This window comes from Microcaecilia unicolor, chromosome 9, assembly GCF_901765095.1.
Source record: "Microcaecilia unicolor chromosome 9, aMicUni1.1, whole genome shotgun sequence".
NCBI classification, from domain to species: Eukaryota; Metazoa; Chordata; class Amphibia; order Gymnophiona; family Siphonopidae; genus Microcaecilia; species Microcaecilia unicolor.
In genome coordinates this window covers 87,505,622-87,525,683 of record NC_044039.1, presented here as the reverse complement: position 1 = coordinate 87,525,683, position 20,062 = coordinate 87,505,622, and the positions used below count along the sequence as shown (strand labels likewise).

Sequence of the window (20,062 nt, the reverse complement as noted above, 5' to 3'; positions counted from 1 at the left end):
TGGGGCCTCTCACGCTAGACATTGTGGCTCCCATCTCTTACATTTTATTATGATTAACTTAGGTTCATTGAGGGGCGAAGGGACATTCTCATATTCCTAATCAACTTCATACTAACTGCTAACTGAACTCTGGCATTCATTAAGGGGTCAAGGGCCAGTCTTACTTAATAGCATACAGCTATAGTCTGTTATTACTTTCAGGACCATTCCTACATTTACCTATAATTAATCAAGACTTTTTCTGACCCTTTTCACCTATCAGCTCCATACATTAAACCAGCCAGGACTGCAGAAAATTCAAACCATATGCTGACCTTTTCACTGCAGCCCTACTCAGAACGTAAGGCAAAGAGTTGAACAAACATTAGATTTAAAAAGGTATTCTACATATTAACTACACAGAATAAACATATTCTAAAATAAGACATATTCTAAAATACACAGAATCAGTATTCCTTATAACAAAATCTACATATCAAGAACTTCTAAAATTATTTAACCAGCTTTAAACTACAGTATGTCTGGCTCATGCTTTGTTCATTCATAATAGTATCCCCTCAAGATTTAATGGTATACAGATGTGTGTGCTAGCATTAGCAATCCATCACTCACAAGGGGTGAAAGAAGTTTCTGTCTCTGACCTTTTTAACCTTTAGCTTAACTAAAGCTAGACTTTCTAAGTAATTAAATCCAGCTTGCATTCCTTCACTTGCAGGATGAAAAGTTGAAATAAAATTTCTTATATATGTATAATTATGCCCATGCTGTCTCAATATGGTGTTAATAAGTTGAATGTTTATGGAGTGGTGAGTCAGATATGTTGTATTAGTTATGTAGGAGTCAGGGTGTATAGGAATTGGGAGGTTGAAATAAGTCTAAGTGGATATATCCCATTTGTTTTAAATAAGTATTTGGATATTGTGAAAATCCTACCCTCCGCCGGAGGGTTTTCGGGATCTTGCCTCCACACAGGCCACTCAGCCGCCCGGCCCACTGCAGTCCACAGGGCAGGGCTCAAAGAAAATAAACTTCAAAAAAGGTAAAAGTCACCACGCTCCTTTATTGTCAGGGATTCACAGTTCAGTAACTTTCAAAAAAACAATCCTGCAGCCCTTCAAAACAATTCTCCTGTTTTCCTCTCAGGGCCCAGGTACAGCAGAAACGCAAAACCAGTTCCCTTCCAACAGCTGCACAAATCAGTTGGAGCCCAGTTAACAGTCCCCACAGATAGGTTCCTCTGTAGTCCAAAACACACCGTTCTGTGGGCCTCAGCCCAAAAAAGAAAAAAAAACAATGTAACTTACTTTCCCCTCCCCCACACAAAAGAAGGTTTGTTTTCCCAACAGTTCAACTCCATAGTGCTTAATGCCTTAGCACTCAGTTCAGACACACAGTCTCTTCACAGAACACAGCCTGAACTCTTTTGGGAAAGAGGAAAGGATCCTACCCATTCAGGGTCACTCTATTACTTCACTGACCCTCCTCCCGCATGATCCTTCCCCTTTCCACTTTCAACCCAGCTCTGGCACCAAGAGTTCACCTGGTTTTTCAGTTTAGTTTTCAAGGCATGAGCCCAAGCAGAAAGGTCCATAGGTTCCCCAGAGTCCGCCTCCTGCTCCTGCTCTCCAGCAGCTTGCCAGTCCATGGACTCATTCTCCTCCACCCTGGTCTGCTGTTCCTCTCTTACTTGATTACGTTCCAGGTGTCCCTCCTTTGCCTTGTCAGAGCCTTCTCCCGGGGAATGCTGGGGCCAATAATCCCTATACCAGGGTTTTCCCCGGGGATGCTGGGAAATGTAGTCCTCCCACCTCCATTTTCTAGGGGTCACTACCTTTTTCCTTCTCTCTCTCTCTCTCTGAGGAATGATTAAAGGTAGGGCTCGGCTCTGTCTCCCTCGGCTCTTGAGCCTCCTTCCTTCTCCCTCCTCCACCTCCATCTGTGCAAACCCCTTATCCTCCCCTTCACAATATTTAATAAAGATTTTTGATGTGGTATGTGGTACTTTTGTACTCGCATACCTCAAGCACAGGAGTACACAAGTTCAGTCCTTGAGAACTGCAAACAGCTTGGTTTTCCAGGATATCCCTAAGAAATATATGCGTTTATCTCCAAACAACTATATATATTTCTTAGGGATATCCTGGAAAACCAAGCTGTTTGCATCTCTCAAGGATTGAACGTGTGTACTCCTGTGCTTGAGGTATGTGAGTACAAAAGTACCTGGTTCTTTGCTCCTAGACAGTTTAATGAGAATTGCTTTCATTATTTATAGGGCATCTTCCATGTGTACAGCTATGTTAAAACAATAGGAAGTAGACTGGCTATCACAGATAGCACAGGAAACAGTGAGATAGGTGCTATGCAATGCAGCAGCTACATGAAAACCCTGAGAATTTACTCTTCCTTCTTACAGGACAGCTCCATGAGCCTCATGGATTATATTGTCAGCTACTACCTGCGCTACTATGATCAGGTCAGAATCTTTTCCTTTTTATCTTACACGGCAAGAATTTCAGGATATTATTCTTTCTGGTTTAAAGGTGAACATCATTTACTTGTGATTAAAAGATGTTGTACTATTTTATGGTTCATAATAATGCAGATTTCCTTAATGTCCCACCAGACCAGTCTAGACACTTGGGTTTATGCTGGCCTACCAGCAGATGGAGACTAAGAAATACTGAGCTGTGATGTCATCACTTAAGAACTCTGTGCAACCTCCTGGCCAGTCAGTATTTCTCCATCTCCAGCAGGTGGTAGGCTTCCCGTGCAACCTCTTCTGGTCTGGTAGGACTTTATTCCCATTTTCTGCTCAGTCATATTAAATAAAAAAGCAACTTAGGCGTGTCTTCTGGCTTCCTAAAAAAAAGAAAAACATTTTAGGGGTGCAGCACCATGGGGTCTCAGGTCCCCACTCTCCATCCCGATCAACCTTTTTCCTTAGACTTTTCTCTGAGTGGAAAACTGAGTTTGATATTCAGCACTTAACCGACTAAGTTTACCAAGTTTCCAAGTTTGTTAGAGATTTACTATCCCGTCCATCAAACAGGGTTGTCTGAGTGCCTTATAATCCAATGGGGATATCTTGAAAACTCCAACTGGTTGGGTGTGCCCTGACGACTGGGTTGAAAACCTCTACTCATTCAGTAGGGGCGACTGACATTGGACTATGGAGGTGTTTTCATTGGTATTTTAGTGACAGCATATGAGGGTTCTGAAGGTGTTCATCTGCGTATTATAGTAACTTCACAAGGGCTGTGCATATGTTCTCATTTGCATTCAGAGAGGACCCATGTAATCTCATGGCATTTCATTTTTATTTTTAAGGAAGCTGGAACTGACAAGAGTGTTTTCCCGTTGCTGGAGCCACAAGACTTCTTTCTGGCCTCTCAAGTAAAATTAGAAGACCTAATGAAAGACCTGAGAAAGCTTCAGAAGGATCTGGAAGGTAATGAGATCCATTCATTGTTTTACTAACATTTGTATCCCTACACAAGCAACAGAAGCTATGGTTGCAGTGCTGCTTGTATCTGTATTTGAGATATCAGATTTTAGAACTATAGTTTTTCCTTGTATCAGTTATTGCAACATTGCTTTGCAGAACTACCTGCAACTATTCTTTAGGCTCTGCAATTAATTCAGAATGTTGTTGCACATGTTCTTTTGAAAAGGACAAGATTTGATCATATTGTGCCATGTTTGCTGGAGTTAAATTGGCTGCCAATTGAGTATAGAGTAAAATATAAAACCATAATAATGGTTTGTAAGTTGATAAAAGCAGCTAGCTTAGCAGGGTTTTAAAAAGGTTTGGATAATTTCCTAAAAGAAAAATCCATAAGCCCTTATTAAATGGACTTGGGAAAATACAGTGCTTACTTCTAGGATAAGTAGCACAAAATCTGTTTTACTTTTGTGGGATCTTGCCAGGTACTTGTGACCTGGATTTGCCACTGTTGGAAACAGGATACTGGGCTTGGTGGACCTTTGGTCTGACCCAGTATGGTAACACTTATGTTCTTATATGTGCACATGTAAATGCCAGTATCCTAGCACCTAAGCGCAGAGATGCGTATACATGGGTGCACAGTTATGCACATGAATTAACAGACATTGCTTAAAAAATGTGTGTAATTGTGTAATCTACAGTGGGGGAAATAAGTATTTGATCCCTTGCTGATTTTGTAAGTTTGCCCACTGACAAAGACATGAGCAGCCCATAATTGAAGGGTAGGTTATTGGTAACAGTGAGAGATAGCACATCACAAATTAAATCCGGAAAATCACATTGTGGAAAGTATATGAATTTATTTGCATTCTGCAGAGGGAAATAAGTATTTGATCCCCCACCAACCAGTAAGAGATCTGGCCCCTACAGACCAGGTAGATGCTCCAAATCAACTCGTTACCTGCATGACAGACAGCTGTCGGCAATGGTCACCTGTATGAAAGACACCTGTCCACAGACTCAGTGAATCAGTCAGACTCTAACCTCTACAAAATGGCCAAGAGCAAGGAGCTGTCTAAGGATGTCAGGGACAAGATCATACACCTGCACAAGGCTGGAATGGGCTACAAAACCATCAGTAAGACGCTGGGCGAGAAGGAGACAACTGTTGGTGCCATAGTAAGAAAATGGAAGAAGTACAAAATGACTGTCAATCGACAAAGATCTGGGGCTCCACGCAAAATCTCACCTCGTGGGGTATCCTTGATCATGAGGAAGGTTAGAAATCAGCCTACAACTACAAGGGGGGAACTTGTCAATGATCTCAAGGCAGCTGGGACCACTGTCACCACGAAAACCATTGGTAACACATTACGACATAACGGATTGCAATCCTGCAGTGCCCGCAAGGTCCCCCTGCTCCGGAAGGCACATGTGACGGCCCGTCTGAAGTTTGCCAGTGAACACCTGGATGATGCCGAGAGTGATTGGGAGAAGGTGCTGTGGTCAGATGAGACAAAAATTGAGCTTTTTGGCATGAACTCAACTCGCCGTGTTTGGAGGAAGAGAAATGCTGCCTATGACCCAAAGAACACCGTCCCCACTGTCAAGCATGGAGGTGGAAATGTTATCTTTTGGGGGTGTTTCTCTGCTAAGGGCACAGGACTACTTCACCGCATCAATGGGAGAATGGATGGGGCCATGTACCGTACAATTCTGAGTGACAACCTCCTTCCCTCCGCCAGGGCCTTAAAAATGGGTCGTGGCTGGGTCTTCCAGCACGACAATGACCCAAAACATACAGCCAAGGCAACAAAGGAGTGGCTCAGGAAGAAGCACATTAGGGTCATGGAGTGGCCTAGCCAGTCACCAGACCTTAATCCCATTGAAAACTTATGGAGGGAGCTGAAGCTGCGAGTTGCCAAGCGACAGCCCAGAACTCTTAATGATTTAGAGATGATCTGCAAAGAGGAGTGGACCAAAATTCCTCCTGACATGTGTGCAAACCTCATCATCAACTACAGAAGACGTCTGACCGCTGTGCTTGCCAACAAGGGTTTTGCCACCAAGTATTAGGTCTTGTTTGCCAGAGGGATCAAATACTTATTTCCCTCTGCAGAATGCAAATAAATTCATATACTTTCCACAATGTGATTTTCCGGATTTAATTTGTGATGTGCTATCTCTCACTGTTACCAATAACCTACCCTTCAATTATGGGCTGCTCATGTCTTTGTCAGTGGGCAAACTTACAAAATCAGCAAGGGATCAAATACTTATTTCCCCCACTGTAGGTGCAAGCATTTACTCTAGTGCTGTGGCTGGTATAAATGGTCATGCCTAAATTATACGTTCATATTCGCACTACTACACTAGTATCCTATAAAGGAAAATGGGCACCTACTTTCATTATAGAGTAGGCTCTAGATAAGCACCTTCTAGGCTCCTAAAAATAGGCACCCTTTTATAGAATTTCCCTCCACGGGGGTAGTTCTCAAAGGAGCCACATAGTTGTAGATGGTGAGATGATGTGTAAGTGGCAGTATTGTAGTCATTTAAACATGTAAATGGCTTCTTTATAGAATAGCATACACAACAAGATTTGATTGCGTGTACTTTGCCAGTGGTCATGTGCATGGTCGGACTTTAGCTGGGGTAGACAGGTATGCACATAAATTACAGAATGCTGTTTGATAATCTGTGAGGAGCATATTTCCTGATCTCACCAGGTACTTGTTAGAAAGTAAACAAATGTTTAGATAGTTTTATGTTTCAATCTTTTAAACACAAGTGACATATCTTCAAATTATTGCATTTACATTTTAAATCACTTTCTTTCTTTCTAAGTTCCCTAACCCACCCCCATTCCCTACCCCCAAGTCCCTTTAACTGAACACCATAACAACATTCCCAAGTAGATAGTTTTATAATTGATACATATTTCAGTTACCTGTTATTGTTTGCTGATTGTACTTTTTCTGTTTCATGGTTCACTTTTTAAGACAATAAACAATTTTCAATTTGTTGATTCTGCCTGTCTGGACTTATAGAGAATCCTGGTGGTTTGTGTGTAGGGTCTGTAATTGCTTTCTGGGAACTATGGGACCACTGAGAATATGGCCTCCAGTATCCTAGAAATCACTGGGGATAATTTGAGAGCAGGAGAATCACCCAGAAGGCAGTTATGACCCAGTCGGTGGGAGGAGGGTGCTAGTGTGGAGCACAAGTGGCAGGTGAAGGCAGACCTGAGGTGTGCTGGGGATAAACCCTCTAAGTGGCAGTGGGATAACCCCAGGCGGGTAGCTAGGCATTTTGTAACACTGATGCTGATCTTAAACTTACCACTCTGCATCTTCAGTTCATATCCTATAGTTCTACCACTTTCTTATCTCTGGAAAGATTTGTTTGTATTTTAATACCTTTCAAGTATTTCATTGCCTATATCATATTTCCCCTCTCCCTCTTTTCTTCAAGTCTCTTTATATATCTTTTGGTATAAACCTTATACCATTTTTATTCCCTTCCTCTGCCCTTCTTCAAGCCTTATGTCCTTCCCAAGATACAGCCTCCAGAACTCTACTTGATACACCAAGTGGGGCCTCGCCAATGACTTGAAAGGAGTTGTTAATATTCTTGTACTTCTGCTAGTAATGCCTCTCACACTGTGGAGCCTAGCATCCTTTGATTTTGGCCACTGTCACATCACATTGTTTCACCACCTTCAGACCCTATAACCCTAAGGTCTCTCTCTCAGTCCATGCATATGAGCCTCTTACCTTCTAATTCATATAGCTCCTTTGGATTTCTACTTCCTAAGTGTATTTACTCTTCACTTCTTCACATTAAATTTCAACTGCCAAACATTAGACCAGCCTTCTAGTTTTTGCAGATCACTTTTCATGTTTTCTACTCCTTCGTGCTCTGTTGCATATCTTACCCATCCACAAAAAGGCAAACTTTTCCTCTAACCTTTTGGCAATGTTAATCACATAGATATTGAATAGAATTGACCTAGTACTGATCCATGAGGCACTCCGCTATACACCCTTCTTTCCTCTGTGTAAATTATATTCACTACCACCCTCTGCTGCCTATCATTTAAGCAATTTCTGATCCAGCTTACCACTTCTGTTCCCATCCCCAGGCCACTCGGTTTATTTATGAGCCTCCTGTAAGGAACAAAAATGAAGGCTTTGTTGACATCCAAGTAAGCCACATCCAGCACTGCCCTCGATCCAGTTCTCTGGTCACCCATTCAAACAATACTATCAGATTCATTTGACAAGATTTACCTTTGATAAAGCCATTTTACCTTGGATCTTGTAATTCTTTGGATTTTAGATACTTGATTACCCTTTTCTTCAGCACCATCTCCATTACCTTACTGACCACCAAGGTAAAGCTCACCAGTCTGTAGTTTCCCACCATTTCTCCATTACCACCTTTGTGAAGAGGGGCCACATCTACTACTTATCATTTCTGTAGCGCTACTAAGTGTACACAGAGCTGTACATTAAACATGTAAGAAATAGTCCCTGTTCAACAGAGCTTACAATCTAATCAAGACAGATAAACAGGACAAATAAAGTATGAGGGAATTGCTGATGGTTGGGAGGCGGGGATAGTGCTGGGCAGACTTATACGGTCTGTGCCCTGAAGTGGACAGGTACAAATCAAGGTAGGGTATACACAAAAAGTAGCACATATGAGTTTATCTTGTTGGGCAGACTGGATGGACCGTGCAGGTCTTTGTCTGCCGTCATCTACTATGTTACTAATGGTGGGAATGATAAAGCAGACATGGGAACTGAGCAAGTGAATAGGAGTTCACTTGCTCAGTTCCCATGTCTGTTTTCTCATTCCCACCTTTTTGAGACTGCTTTTAACTCCTAATAGGAGTTAGAAGTTAAAAGCAGCCTCAAAAAGGTGAGTTTTTAGCTAGATTTAACTACAGCCAGAGACTGAGCTTGACGTATTGACTCGGGAAGTCTATTCCATGCATCTGCTTTTCTCCAATCCTGTGGTACTTCTCCAATTTCCAGGGATCTATTAAACACATCCTTTAGCAGGCCCATCAATACCTCTCTAAAGGGTCCTTTTACCAAGCTGTGGGGAAACGGACCCTGCGCTAGCAGCAGGAGCCATTTAGTATCTTGGGATGTATCTTATCTGGTCCTATCACTGTGTCCACATTCAGTTTTTTAAGTTCTTCATAAACATCATCCCCATAAATATCACTGTCAAACCTTTGTGGACCTTTGCCTGGTTTTTCTTTTGTGCATACCAAACAGAAGTAATTGTTGAGTAATTCCACCCGACCTTCCGCCTTTCACCAATGTACCTGAAAACAAGTCTTGCTAACTCTTGTTACATCTTTAGCCATTGTTTCATCTGCCTTTGCTTTTACTATTCTGATTTTCTTCTCATCTTTACTTGGTACCTTACATTTAAGTGCATTTTCATCCACTTTATTGGACAGACCTGAAATAGGCACCATAATTAGTGCCTTTAGTATGTTTTCCTGTTATAGAAAGTCTCTTTTGTATTATTACATTTTTTTAATTATCAATTATTTAATTTTTAAGCTACAGAGAAGCATATATAAAGTAAACAAAACAAGAAACAAACTTTCAGCCTATTTGTGTGCTCAAACATAAAAATATCTCACTATAGAGATTACTTATTCACAATACTTTATTAACATATTCAGTAAAACAATACAAAATTCAAAAATCTTACATTTCTGCAAGACCATTCAAGTGATGTAGATATTTTATATTTCCTTAAAGATATAGTTAAAGATAATCAATTGGGAACATCAGTCAAACTCTATGTTTTGATTTGTTTGAGAACTAATGAATAACCACGGAAGAATCCTGTCCAATTGACTGACGTGGAAGATAATGGATAGATTTTGTGAAACTCGATCAACAGTCATCGTTTGGTGATGTATTGATTATTGGAGATATCACAGTCATTGAAAACAACAAAGTATTCTACCTTGATTTTTAATTTATTTTCAAAACCTGAAGTGAACCTGAAGAACATTCTTAAGATATTGGAACTGATGATAAATATTAGGATACAGTCTAGGCATGATTGTTAAGGATATGAGATCATATAATATCAAAAGAAGTATATCATGCAGTTGAATATGAATCAGATATATAAATATCTTTAAGGGAATGTAAAAGATCTATATCACTTGAATGGTCTTGTAGAAATGTAAGATTTTGGAATTTTTTATTGTTTTATTGAATATGTGAATAAGTAATTTTGGAATTTAAAGAGAGTCCCTATAGTGAATTTTTGATGTAGATTATCATTAGGAGACTGAATGTTGTTGAAGTCCTTTAGTTGTAATATTTCTCAAACATAAGCAATTAGCTGCAAGAGATGTTTACGACTACCACCCTACAGCCAACTTACCATTCTTCTCTAAGGGGGTCTTTTACTAAGTCGCAGTAGCATTTTAGCTCATGATAGAAGTCAGCTGGCAGTAAACGCTGAGACGCCCATAGGAATGTAATGGAGGTCTCGGCGTTTACCTCCAGTTGATTTGTACCATGAGCTAAAAATGCTTCCACGGCTTAGTAAAAGACCCCCTAAAGTGTCAGAATCTTTAGTTCTGACATGGTTAACAGACAATATTGATACATGTATCCTTCACCCCAATCAAACTGGCTTTTGTGCTTTTTATAATACCGAACAGCCCTTATTGCTATGCTGACTACAATCCAGATTGCACTTTCCCAGAATCTCTCTACCCTATTACTGTCTTATTGATTTTTCTGCAGCATTTGATCTGGTAGATCATGATCTGCTTCTTGGTAGGCTAAGGGACATTGGAATCACAGGAACCGCATGGTCATGGTTTCAGTCCCACTTGATAGATTGCTCCTACCATGTTCTCTGGTGCAATACATCATAGGTGCCGACTCCGTGGGTGCTGTGGGTGCTCGAGCACCCCCAATATTTCATCCACCGGAAGTTCATTCCCTCCCTCCCTCCGAGTTCCAGGGTTGTCGTCCCTCCCTCCGAGTTCCAGGGTCGTCCTCCCTCCCTTCGAGTTCCAGGCCCCCTCCCTCTGAATTTTAAAAGTCATCTTGACTTACCTCGTTGGGGATATAGTGGCCGACAGCAGTGGTAAAAAGCATGCAGGTTCGGCCCTTACTTCAGTTTTCCCTTCTCTCTCTCACTCTCTCAGCTCTGGTCCCGTTACATTTCTGCTACATTTCTTTGAAGGGGTGAATAAACATGGGGATAAAGATGAGCCAGCTGATATTTTGTATCTGGATTTTCAAAAGATATCTACCTGACCTAACTCTCCCTTAGTCTGGCATGAATTAGTTTGCTATCCATTGTAATATCTATCTAATCCATGTAAACTGCACTGAACTCTATTTATTTATTTTAGTGCATTTCTATCCCACATTTTCCCACAAGCGCAGGCTCAATGTGGCATACAGTAGCTCAAGAAAAGTTACAATAAATGAAAGGTAGAAACATAGGATGACAGAGTTAGGTAGAATTCACAGAAAAGACATGGGAAGGAAAAACTGTCCAACAAGAACAATCAGGTAGAAGTCCCACTTCAAACTACAACGGGAGAGTCAAATGGTGGGATTCGTTAATGAATAGACTTTCATAAATAGGAATGTCTTTAAGAACTTCTTAAATAGTTGATGGTCTAATATCCCTTTTAATTGCTTCTACAGTCCGTTCCAAGTCTTGGCACTGGTAAATGGGAAAGACGAAGCAAACATATGTTTGTATCTGACTTTCCTACTGCTAGGATAATGAAGACAGAGAAAGTTGCACGATGTTGACAAAGCATTTCTTGGGGGCAGATCAGTTAGGTCGAGCATGTATTCAGGGGCCTTTCCGTAAACGATCTTGTGCGTTAAAGAGCAGACTTTGAAGATGATGCGATCTTTGACTGGGAGCCAGTGCAGGTCAAAACGCAATGGTTGTGCATGGGCAAAGCGCGATTTGCCTAGTATTAATCTAGCAGCCGTGTTCTGGACTGTCTGGAGTTTTCGTAGTAAATAGTCATGACAACCAGCATATATCCCGCTACAGTAGTCCAGGTGAGAAAGGACCAGCCAGTGAACGAGAGTGCAGAATAGATCTCTAGGTAGCCAATTTCGGATACACTTTAGCCGCCACATTGCATTCTCTTCACGACAGCCTTCACTTGATGGTCCATAAACAGGTGGTTGTCTAGCTTGACACCAAGGATTTTCAGGCTATTTAAGATTGGTAGCTTAAAGTCATTGACATCAAGTGAAGTTGGAATTATTTTATTGTGCTGAGATGAAAGCATGAGACAATGTGTTTTGTCTTTGTTTATCTTAAACTGAAATACTTTTGCCCATGAGGTTAGGATGGAAAAGCTAGCTAATTAGGGGATATTAGCAGTATATAAGACGTCGCTTGAATTGAATTTGACAAAGTACCTCGTGAAAGACCCCTTAGGAAATTAGAAAGTCATAGGATAGGAGTCAGTGTCAAATTGTGGATGAAAAACTGGTTAAAAGATAGAAAACACAGTAGGGTTAAATGGTCAGTATTCTCAATGGAGATGGGTAGATAGTAGGGTTCCCCAGGTTTTGTGCTGGGTTTGCTGCTTTTTATCATATTTATAAATGATCTAGAGATGGGAATAACTAGTGAGGTAATTAAATTTGCCAATGACACAAAGGTATTCAAAGTTGTTAAATCACAAGAGGATTGTAAAAAATTGCAAGAGGACCTTACAAGACTGGGAGACAAATGGCAGATGACATTTAATGTGAGCAAGTGCACCACTGTATGCAGATCTCTCTCATGAATATTCATTGTGGATATCCCAAAAATCTGACTGGCTGAGGTGCCTCCAGGTAACAGAAGAGAGGGTTCAGGAGTTCAAAAACCACAAAAAGTAATAGAAAAAAGCACAGCAGGGCCCTCAAGACTGGAACAATCGAGAATCCTTTTTTTCACAAACACCCAACATGGGCCATGTTTCGGTATAACTGTGCCTGCCTCAGGGGTCCTGGTACTTATTTGCTTTCGAGGCTAACGTGAAAAAGGAAAACAAGCTTCTTAAAATGATGCTGGTACAAGTAAATAGTAGGAATAAAAAATGCCACAGCTTGTCTCTATAATCAAAGCTGCTCCGAGCCTCGGGTGCCTCCAGGCCCAAGTTTGGGAGCCACTGCTTTAGGGGTTGATTTTCAAAATCTATACAAATCTGTATTCACCAGTGCATTCCCTTATTTAGGTACAAAATGGTGGAATTTGCTTCCAAAGGAAATAGGATACATAAACAACTATCTATCCTTTTTAAAAACCTTCCTGTTTAAAAAGGTCCTAGCATTGGATATCACACAGTCTTATACCATATGTTCTTTAAGACAATGCACTTGTCTAAGCATGTTCTTCTGCTACGCAAATATTTTCTTAACCTTGTACATTGTAATGTTCACTTTATATTAACATATATAAGCCTTCAGCAAATGTGAGATATAAAAATAAAACAATTTAACCATCCAGGAGAGGCTCTTGCCCACTTGAATTGCACAGGCTACCCCAACTGTTAATATTTAGTGGCACAAAACCCACTGGTGCTGCTTGGAGTTGAGCAGATGCGGAAGTTATTCGGGCACCACAACCAGGCATGTTAAACCACATTAAAAGATCGAATTGCATTCAAAATCTGCACCTTAACTCATAAAATCATTCATGGAGAGGCCCCATCATATATGTGAGACCTAATTGACTTACCAACACGAAATACCAAAAGTTCATCACGTACTTTCCATATCATCAAGCAGATCAATCCATAGACTGGTGGGTTGTGTCCATCTACCAGCATGTGGAGATAGAGAGCAATCTTTTGCCTCTCGATATGTGGTCATGTGTTACCAGGAAATCCCCAGTATTCTCTCTATCTAGCAGGTGTGTGGTCACACGCAGCAGCTCTGGCTTGGTCTCCACGCCTATTAGGCTTTGTTGAGTACCTGAGGTTGAGGACTCTTCGTGAGCAAGTGCAAACCTGGTGGTGCCAGGTCCCTCCTTTTCTACCCCCTCCCGCTGGCTCCGTTAAAAAAAACGAAAACAAAACATAAGAATCTTGAAGCAGAAAAGATTTTACTTGCAGCTGCTCACTGGGACACAATTCGTTGCAGCTCGGAGCAAGAAGCAGGTAATTTTACATTTTCCTAGCGGGCAGGGGGTTCCCCGAATGTTTCCCTCGTGAATCATGGCGTCAGATGGTAAGGGCACGAATAAGCACTCCCTGGACTGCGATCGCGCGGCTAGTGGGGAGGCGCGGGGATTGGAGGCAGAGAAGCCCTTTTTGGGCACCCTTCCGGACTTTGCTGATTTAGCCGGTTTTTCCTCCGCTGGGGCCTCGGCGGCCTTTCCCGCCTTAGGCGCCCATCCCCCGATGTCCGCCCTTCCGACGTCGGCCGCCCATGCAGCTCGGACGGCCTCTGGTATGACTGCCTTTGAGTTGGGCGGCGGTAAGAAGATGGCGAAGTTTAAGCGCCATGCTTCCCGCGTGGCTCCTTCGTGGAGTGACACGCCGGGCGCCATTTTGGATGCGCAGCGCGCCTCTCCCCCGCTCTATGGAGTGGAGGTTGAGAGTTCCTTTAGGGCTGTGGCCCAGGTTGCAGAGGTGCACAAGCAGGGGCGTTTCTCTCCCGAGTTTATTTTGTTGCTGCATCAGGCCTTTCAACTGCAAAACACTGCTCCTGCTCCCCTGTCAGATATGGGGGAAGAGGCTTCCCTGATCAAGCGCCCTCGGGTGGATCTTCAGGTCTTGGGGGACTCTGTCTCCTACTACTACTATTTAGCATTTCTATAGCGCTACAAGGCATACGCAGCGCTGCACAAACATAGAAGAAAGACAGTCCCTGCTCAAAGAGCTTACAATCCCCGGGTGCACGCCGCTGGGGGGTGTCGGCGCCTCGCTGGTTCCTTGCTCTCTCTGCCCCAGAACAGGTTACTTCCTGTTCCGGGGCAGAGAGAGCAAGGAACCAGCGAGGCGCCGACACCCTCCCAGCGGCGTGCTCTCGGCGGATTGGCCCGCCCACCCGCCCCTCTACCGCCTTCCAGGTATGTTCTCGCGGGCGGGCGGGGGGGTGTTGCACTACGGAGGGGGGAGGGTGCGTCGCACTGCACCCGGGGGGGGGGGGGTGCGCAGCGGCGACCCGCCCCGGGTGTCAGCTGCCCTCGCGACGCCACTGATTGAACATTACACTTTTTCCTACTCCCACTTGTATGTTATGTATTATCATTTTATTTACCCTACCTACCTGTTATTCTTGTACATTAATTGTAACGATATGCTGAACCTCTTACTCTTTTAATGTAAGCCACACTGAGCCTGCAAATAGGTGGGAAAATGTGTGGTACAAATGCAGCAAATAAATAAAACACTGCCTCATTAGCTATCTGGGTCTGGAACTGAATGTTGGCTGTACCCCGATAACTCCAGGCAGCACCAACCACCTGAATATTCAATGCCGGTACCTGGATAGGTGCCGGCACTGAAGATCTCGGCCTAATTCAGCCTGCAGCTGTCAATGCTTAAAAAAACCACACAGCATTTCAGGCTGAATATTGTCCTGTTAGTTTGTAGAAAAATATTCATGTATATGTGCATTATCCAATACAAGGTAGTCTATATTTAGTTACTCAGGACCTGAGATATGGAATCATTTATCACTGGAGTTGAGAGAGGTCTAGCGTTTATTGTTTTGGAAAAAAAATTTAAAACACGGGGCCCGATATTTTAAAGCACTTAATGCCTCTTTTACTAAACCGCGCTAGCGATGCCTGGCACGGCAAATGAGAGGAAACCCATTTAGTTCCTATGGGCTTCCTCTGATTTGCCGCTCCGGAATTGCTAGCGCAGCTTAGTAAAAGAAGCCGTTAGAATATATTCTGTTGGCTGGGTCTAACCAGCAATTTTCAATGGCACTATTCTGATAGCTCTGCTGAAAGTTGATATTATCCTTAAAGTGCAGGGGTGGATAGAGTGGGTGGTAATATTTAGTCCACTATCTAGATTACTTACCTGGGTAACTTAGGACAGCAAATAGGCTTTCCTGACTTATCTAGATAGCAGACTGGATATCACTGCCATCTGGGTACCAGTAGTGGTTGCCCCTTTATCTAGATGGCGGCTGCTTACTATCCAGACAATAGCAGGGATTTTGTTTCTGGAATTTATGATTTACAATTGAGACGTTTCTCTTTTATTGTTATGAATTTGTTATTAATTTACATTGTGTTGTGGTGATTTGTAGGATGATTATTTTTGTTGCATTATTGTATTATTGTTTACGTAAATCCCCGTGATGTCTTGATGGAAAGCAGGTTGTTAAATCCTAATACAACAAACTGAAAGCATACACAGCAGAATAGATCCCCAGAATGAACATGTTCTTTCGGTCATATGTGTACAACTAGAAGGATATCACTTTGATGTTTTATTTACAGCCTGTGAGAAGCAAACAAGCCTGGTATGCAGTGAGTCCCCAGAAGAGCATCTCCAGCCTTTCAAGGATAAAATGGAAACATTTATTCAGAAGGGTAAGCAATTATTCTTTTTAGGGATAGGCACCAACATTGCAAAATGACTGGGGTGCCAAACGCAATACAGTTTGCCTCTCTGGACACAGTTAAGGAGTTGCTTACTATTGGGGTTGCTCTGCACCTCCTAGCACCCAGAGAGGTGTCTTCTATGAATAGGGTTACCAGCTAGCTGTGATGTCAGTCCTTTAGCAATTTGTTTTATATATACTGTGTCCTGAAAAAAGTGAGCTCCCTAATCATTTTGCAATAACAACCATGAACCTGTACTGAATTAATTAAAATTGTACGTGCACAAAGTGACATCTATTTCAAATGATGATGTTTGGTTTCATAGAAATTCACTTTAACGTCACTGAGATGTCAAACTTTAAATAACACTACCCAAAAGTTAGTTTCTAACACAGTTAATGTCAACCTGAAGAGTCCAAATGTTTAAATCTGATCTTTTAGCTCCATATACTTTTTCAACTCTGAGTATTTTAATTAAAACTCGATCTTCTTTTGACATTTTGTTTCTTTATCAACAAGCAATGACATCACGGATTACGGCAGTGACTATGTAAGTAATTAAGTCACATTGGAAACAAAGATTTGTGACAACAGTTTTTTTTTAATTAAAAAGTCTCTGGGATGAGGGATTCCTATGTAATTTGGTGTCAGTGATGCAAATAGATGTCACTTTGTACACGTAAAATTTTAATTAATTTGGTGCAAGTTCAAGGTTGGTATTGCAAAATGTTTTGGGGGCTCACGTTTTTCCAGACACAGTGACATGTCAAAAAGCTGCTTAGCTGTGTAGTGTAAAGATGTGTATCCAGTGTTTGCACTGCATAGCTGAGCAGCTTTCTGACTTTTATCCAGTGTTCAGTCATGTTCTGATTGAGTATAGCCACCTACCAAACTAGGGGGATGATCAGAAGCAAACGCCGGTGCTAGAGGCTGTTAGCGCCATACTAGCACCGGCGTTTGCTACCACCCCATGATCAGAGTCCCCGAGCGCGTGAAACAACAAGCTCGAGGGCTCTGAAAGCAACTAGCCTGCAAATACATGCAAAACAGGGCTAAACATATTCATCCCCAATGATCAGCGACCAGCACACCAAAGATTAGGTTGCTGGCCGCGGCAAACCCTATGCCAGCTCCAAGCTGGCGTTAGGGTTTGCAGACCATTGGGGAGGAATGGTGAGCCCTGTCCAGCGACACGGGGTTGTAGGTCTGGCGGACCTCTGGTCCCCCCGATGATCCCCCTCCCCCATTCAGGGAGGGCTGGAGATCCAGTGAGTCTCCAGCCCCTCCCCCCAACTCCCCTCAACATTTCAAAAAAAGTCTCTGGGCGACCCCCCCCCCCCCCGCGCAAAAAGGCAGCACCCAGTGTATCCTGGGATGCACTGAGTGGGGCTTCACACCATATAAGGGAGAAACTCCCTTATATGGTGTGAAGCCCCGCCCAGCGCATCCCATGATACACTGGGCAGGGCTGGGTACCACCATTTTGTGGCGTCGAAGAAAGAGGAGGAAGGCAGGCTACCTCCCTCCTCCAACCCAAGGTAGGGGGGTGGGGGGAATTCAGACTGGACCACCAGGGACCCTTGCCAATGCTGGTGGGTTGGGGGGGGGCTGGAGATGAGACCCACCGTATCTCCAGCCCTCCCTGAACTGTGTCGGGGGGCGGGGGGACCAGAGGTCTAGCGGACCTCCAGCCTCTTTGTTGCTCGGTGGGGGGGGGGGGGGTTGCTTGCCCACTGGGCCACCAGGGACTTTTTTATTTTTTTTTTTTGAAATGCTGAGGAGAGTAAAGGGGGAGCTGGAGACCCACCGGATCTCCAGCCCTCCCAGAACCTGGGGGGGGGGGGGGAGATTGTCGGTGGAACTGGAGGTCCACCAGACCAGCTTCCATTTTGCCTTGCTTGGGGCAGGGGTAGTTGGGATCTGGTGGTCCCATGGACCTCCAGCCCCTGTGTTTGACAGGTTTAGGCTTTTGATAGCCCAGACCTGTCAAACAAGTGTGGGAGGATTATGCTGAGCGCATGCTCAGGCACAATTCTCCCACACTTCCACCCCATGATCAGAGAGAATTGCGTGCTTAAATTTGCATGCAATTACCTCTGATCATAGGTCTAATAACACCCCGCACTGGTCTAGCGCTATTTTTAGAGCGCTGTTTAGAACAGCACGGGGCTTTTGATCATCTGTCTGTTAGCGCACTCAGGTAAGCTGCCTTGTTGGTATATTCATAAAGCGATCAGTCAGTGTAATAAACATAAGGTTCCTTGTCATCAAGCAGATGAAGCCATTACGTATGGGTTGTGTCCATCAACCAGCAGGGGGAGATAGAGAGCACTCAACTTTTCTCAGTGCCTCATGGCCAGCTAGCTCCACTGCCTCTTCAGTATTCTCTATCTCCCCAAGCAGAGTGGCTGCAGCTTCTTCGAGCTCCATCAAAATCTGCCTGGGGGTGGCTCCTGGCTTGCCTGTTGTTAGCCGGGGTGTTAGAGGCTATAGCAGCTTCAGTTTGAAGGCACATACGTCAGCCCTTTCCCTGCCTTACCCATGCCCCCGTGGATGTGGACATATTAGCTTGCTTTTCCCTGTCCTTTCCCACTCAGTGGATTCAGGCACATTGATTCGTCTTACCCTGCCTTTCCCACTTATCTGAGCCTCCGGAGTGTTTTTATTTACCTCTTTTGCCTCTGCTTTCCTCACAGCGTTAAAAATAAATAAATAATTAAAGTCACGTTGCGCTTTAGCGCAGCGATCTTGGAAAAGAGGTTTTTTTTTCTTGAGATTCTTCTGCAGGACCGGAGCTGTGATACTCGGTCCAGTGAGGTAAGAGTGTTTTCTGACTCCTCCGGGGTGGGCTCGCGATCGGGACGTTTTTGGCGTGAACCGCCATTTTTGAATTTTACCGCCATTTTCAGCGATGGCTGTGAAGACTGTAAAGCGCTGTTCTAAATGTGGCAAGCGCAAATCAGCAACGGGGCTCTGTAATTCGTGCTGTACAGACGGTAGAGCCGACCCGAGCATGGCGAGCGGCGATCTTTCGCGCTCTGAGCTGGCAGCGGACGCCATTTTGGATTTTCCACATGGCGCGGCCTCCGTTGCAACGGAGAGCCCTGAATCCGGGGGGGGGGGGGGTCCTCTGAGTGAGGCTAATAATAGAGCTGATAGCCCTGGGCAGGATCCGGGCGGTCAAGGAGCGGTTTTCTCCCCTGATTTTGCTTTAATGCTGCATAGGGCATACATGCTTAAAAGATCTCTTCCACAGGGATCTTCGGACCCTCTGCCTGCCCCCCCCCCCCCCCCCCGGTGGATCCTGGCCTTTTGGAATTGGCTTTGCCTGTTTCTTATCCTCCTGATAAACGCAGAAGGGCTAATTCCCCTTCTGAGTGTGCCGCACCCCCCTTTTCCCCCCTGTGGTCAGGCTATGAGGATTCTGAGGGGTCTAGCAGAACTTCTTGGGCTGAGGAGCCAGAGTCGGGTGCAGAATTGCCACAGGAGCTTGATGATCCCTCTGCGGTGAGGATTTTCCACCGCGAGGAGCTGCCAGCGCTTATTTCAGATGCCTTACAGCCCTCTCGATTGAAGATCCTGGGAGTGGCACAGCCACTCCAAGGATGGCTAGCACCAGAAAGCCTGCTCGAGCCTTTCCTTTGCATGACTCCATCCAAGAGCTTATTTCGGCTCAATGGGCTGACCCCGAGGGACCTTTGAAGGTTACCAGGGCCATGGGTCAATTATACCCTCTGAGTGAGGAACATTTGGCTCGTTTTGCAATGCCTGAAGTGGATGCCCTGGTCACGGCTGTGACAAAGAGAACTACTCTCCCTGTTGAAGGAGGTCTTGCCCTGAAGGATGTTCAAGACCGCAGGCTTGATTCAGCTCTGAAGCGGTCCTTTGATTTGGCAGGTCTCACTGTTCGGGCATCTGCATGCAGTTGTTATGCTGCTAGAGCCTGCCTGACTTGGTTTCAGCAGGCAGTAGAACAGCCCGGTGATGGAGCAGATACCTTATCTGAAGTGGCTCCGCGGA

General features: G+C 43.9%; 1 protein-coding gene across 3 annotated transcripts in view; it reads left to right on the top strand.

Moving 5' to 3' along the window:
- FMN1 (formin 1) overlaps window positions 1-20,062 on the top strand; it is a 169,348-nt gene that overhangs the window by 110,892 nt on the left and 38,394 nt on the right. For all 3 annotated transcript variants that reach the window (XM_030214200.1, XM_030214199.1, XM_030214201.1), the window contains 3 exons: window positions 2,414-2,473; window positions 3,328-3,448; window positions 15,938-16,030. In XM_030214200.1, coding sequence (XP_030070060.1) covers window positions 2,414-2,473; window positions 3,328-3,448; window positions 15,938-16,030 — 274 coding nt within the window. The remainder of the gene's footprint in view (window positions 1-2,413; window positions 2,474-3,327; window positions 3,449-15,937; window positions 16,031-20,062) is intronic.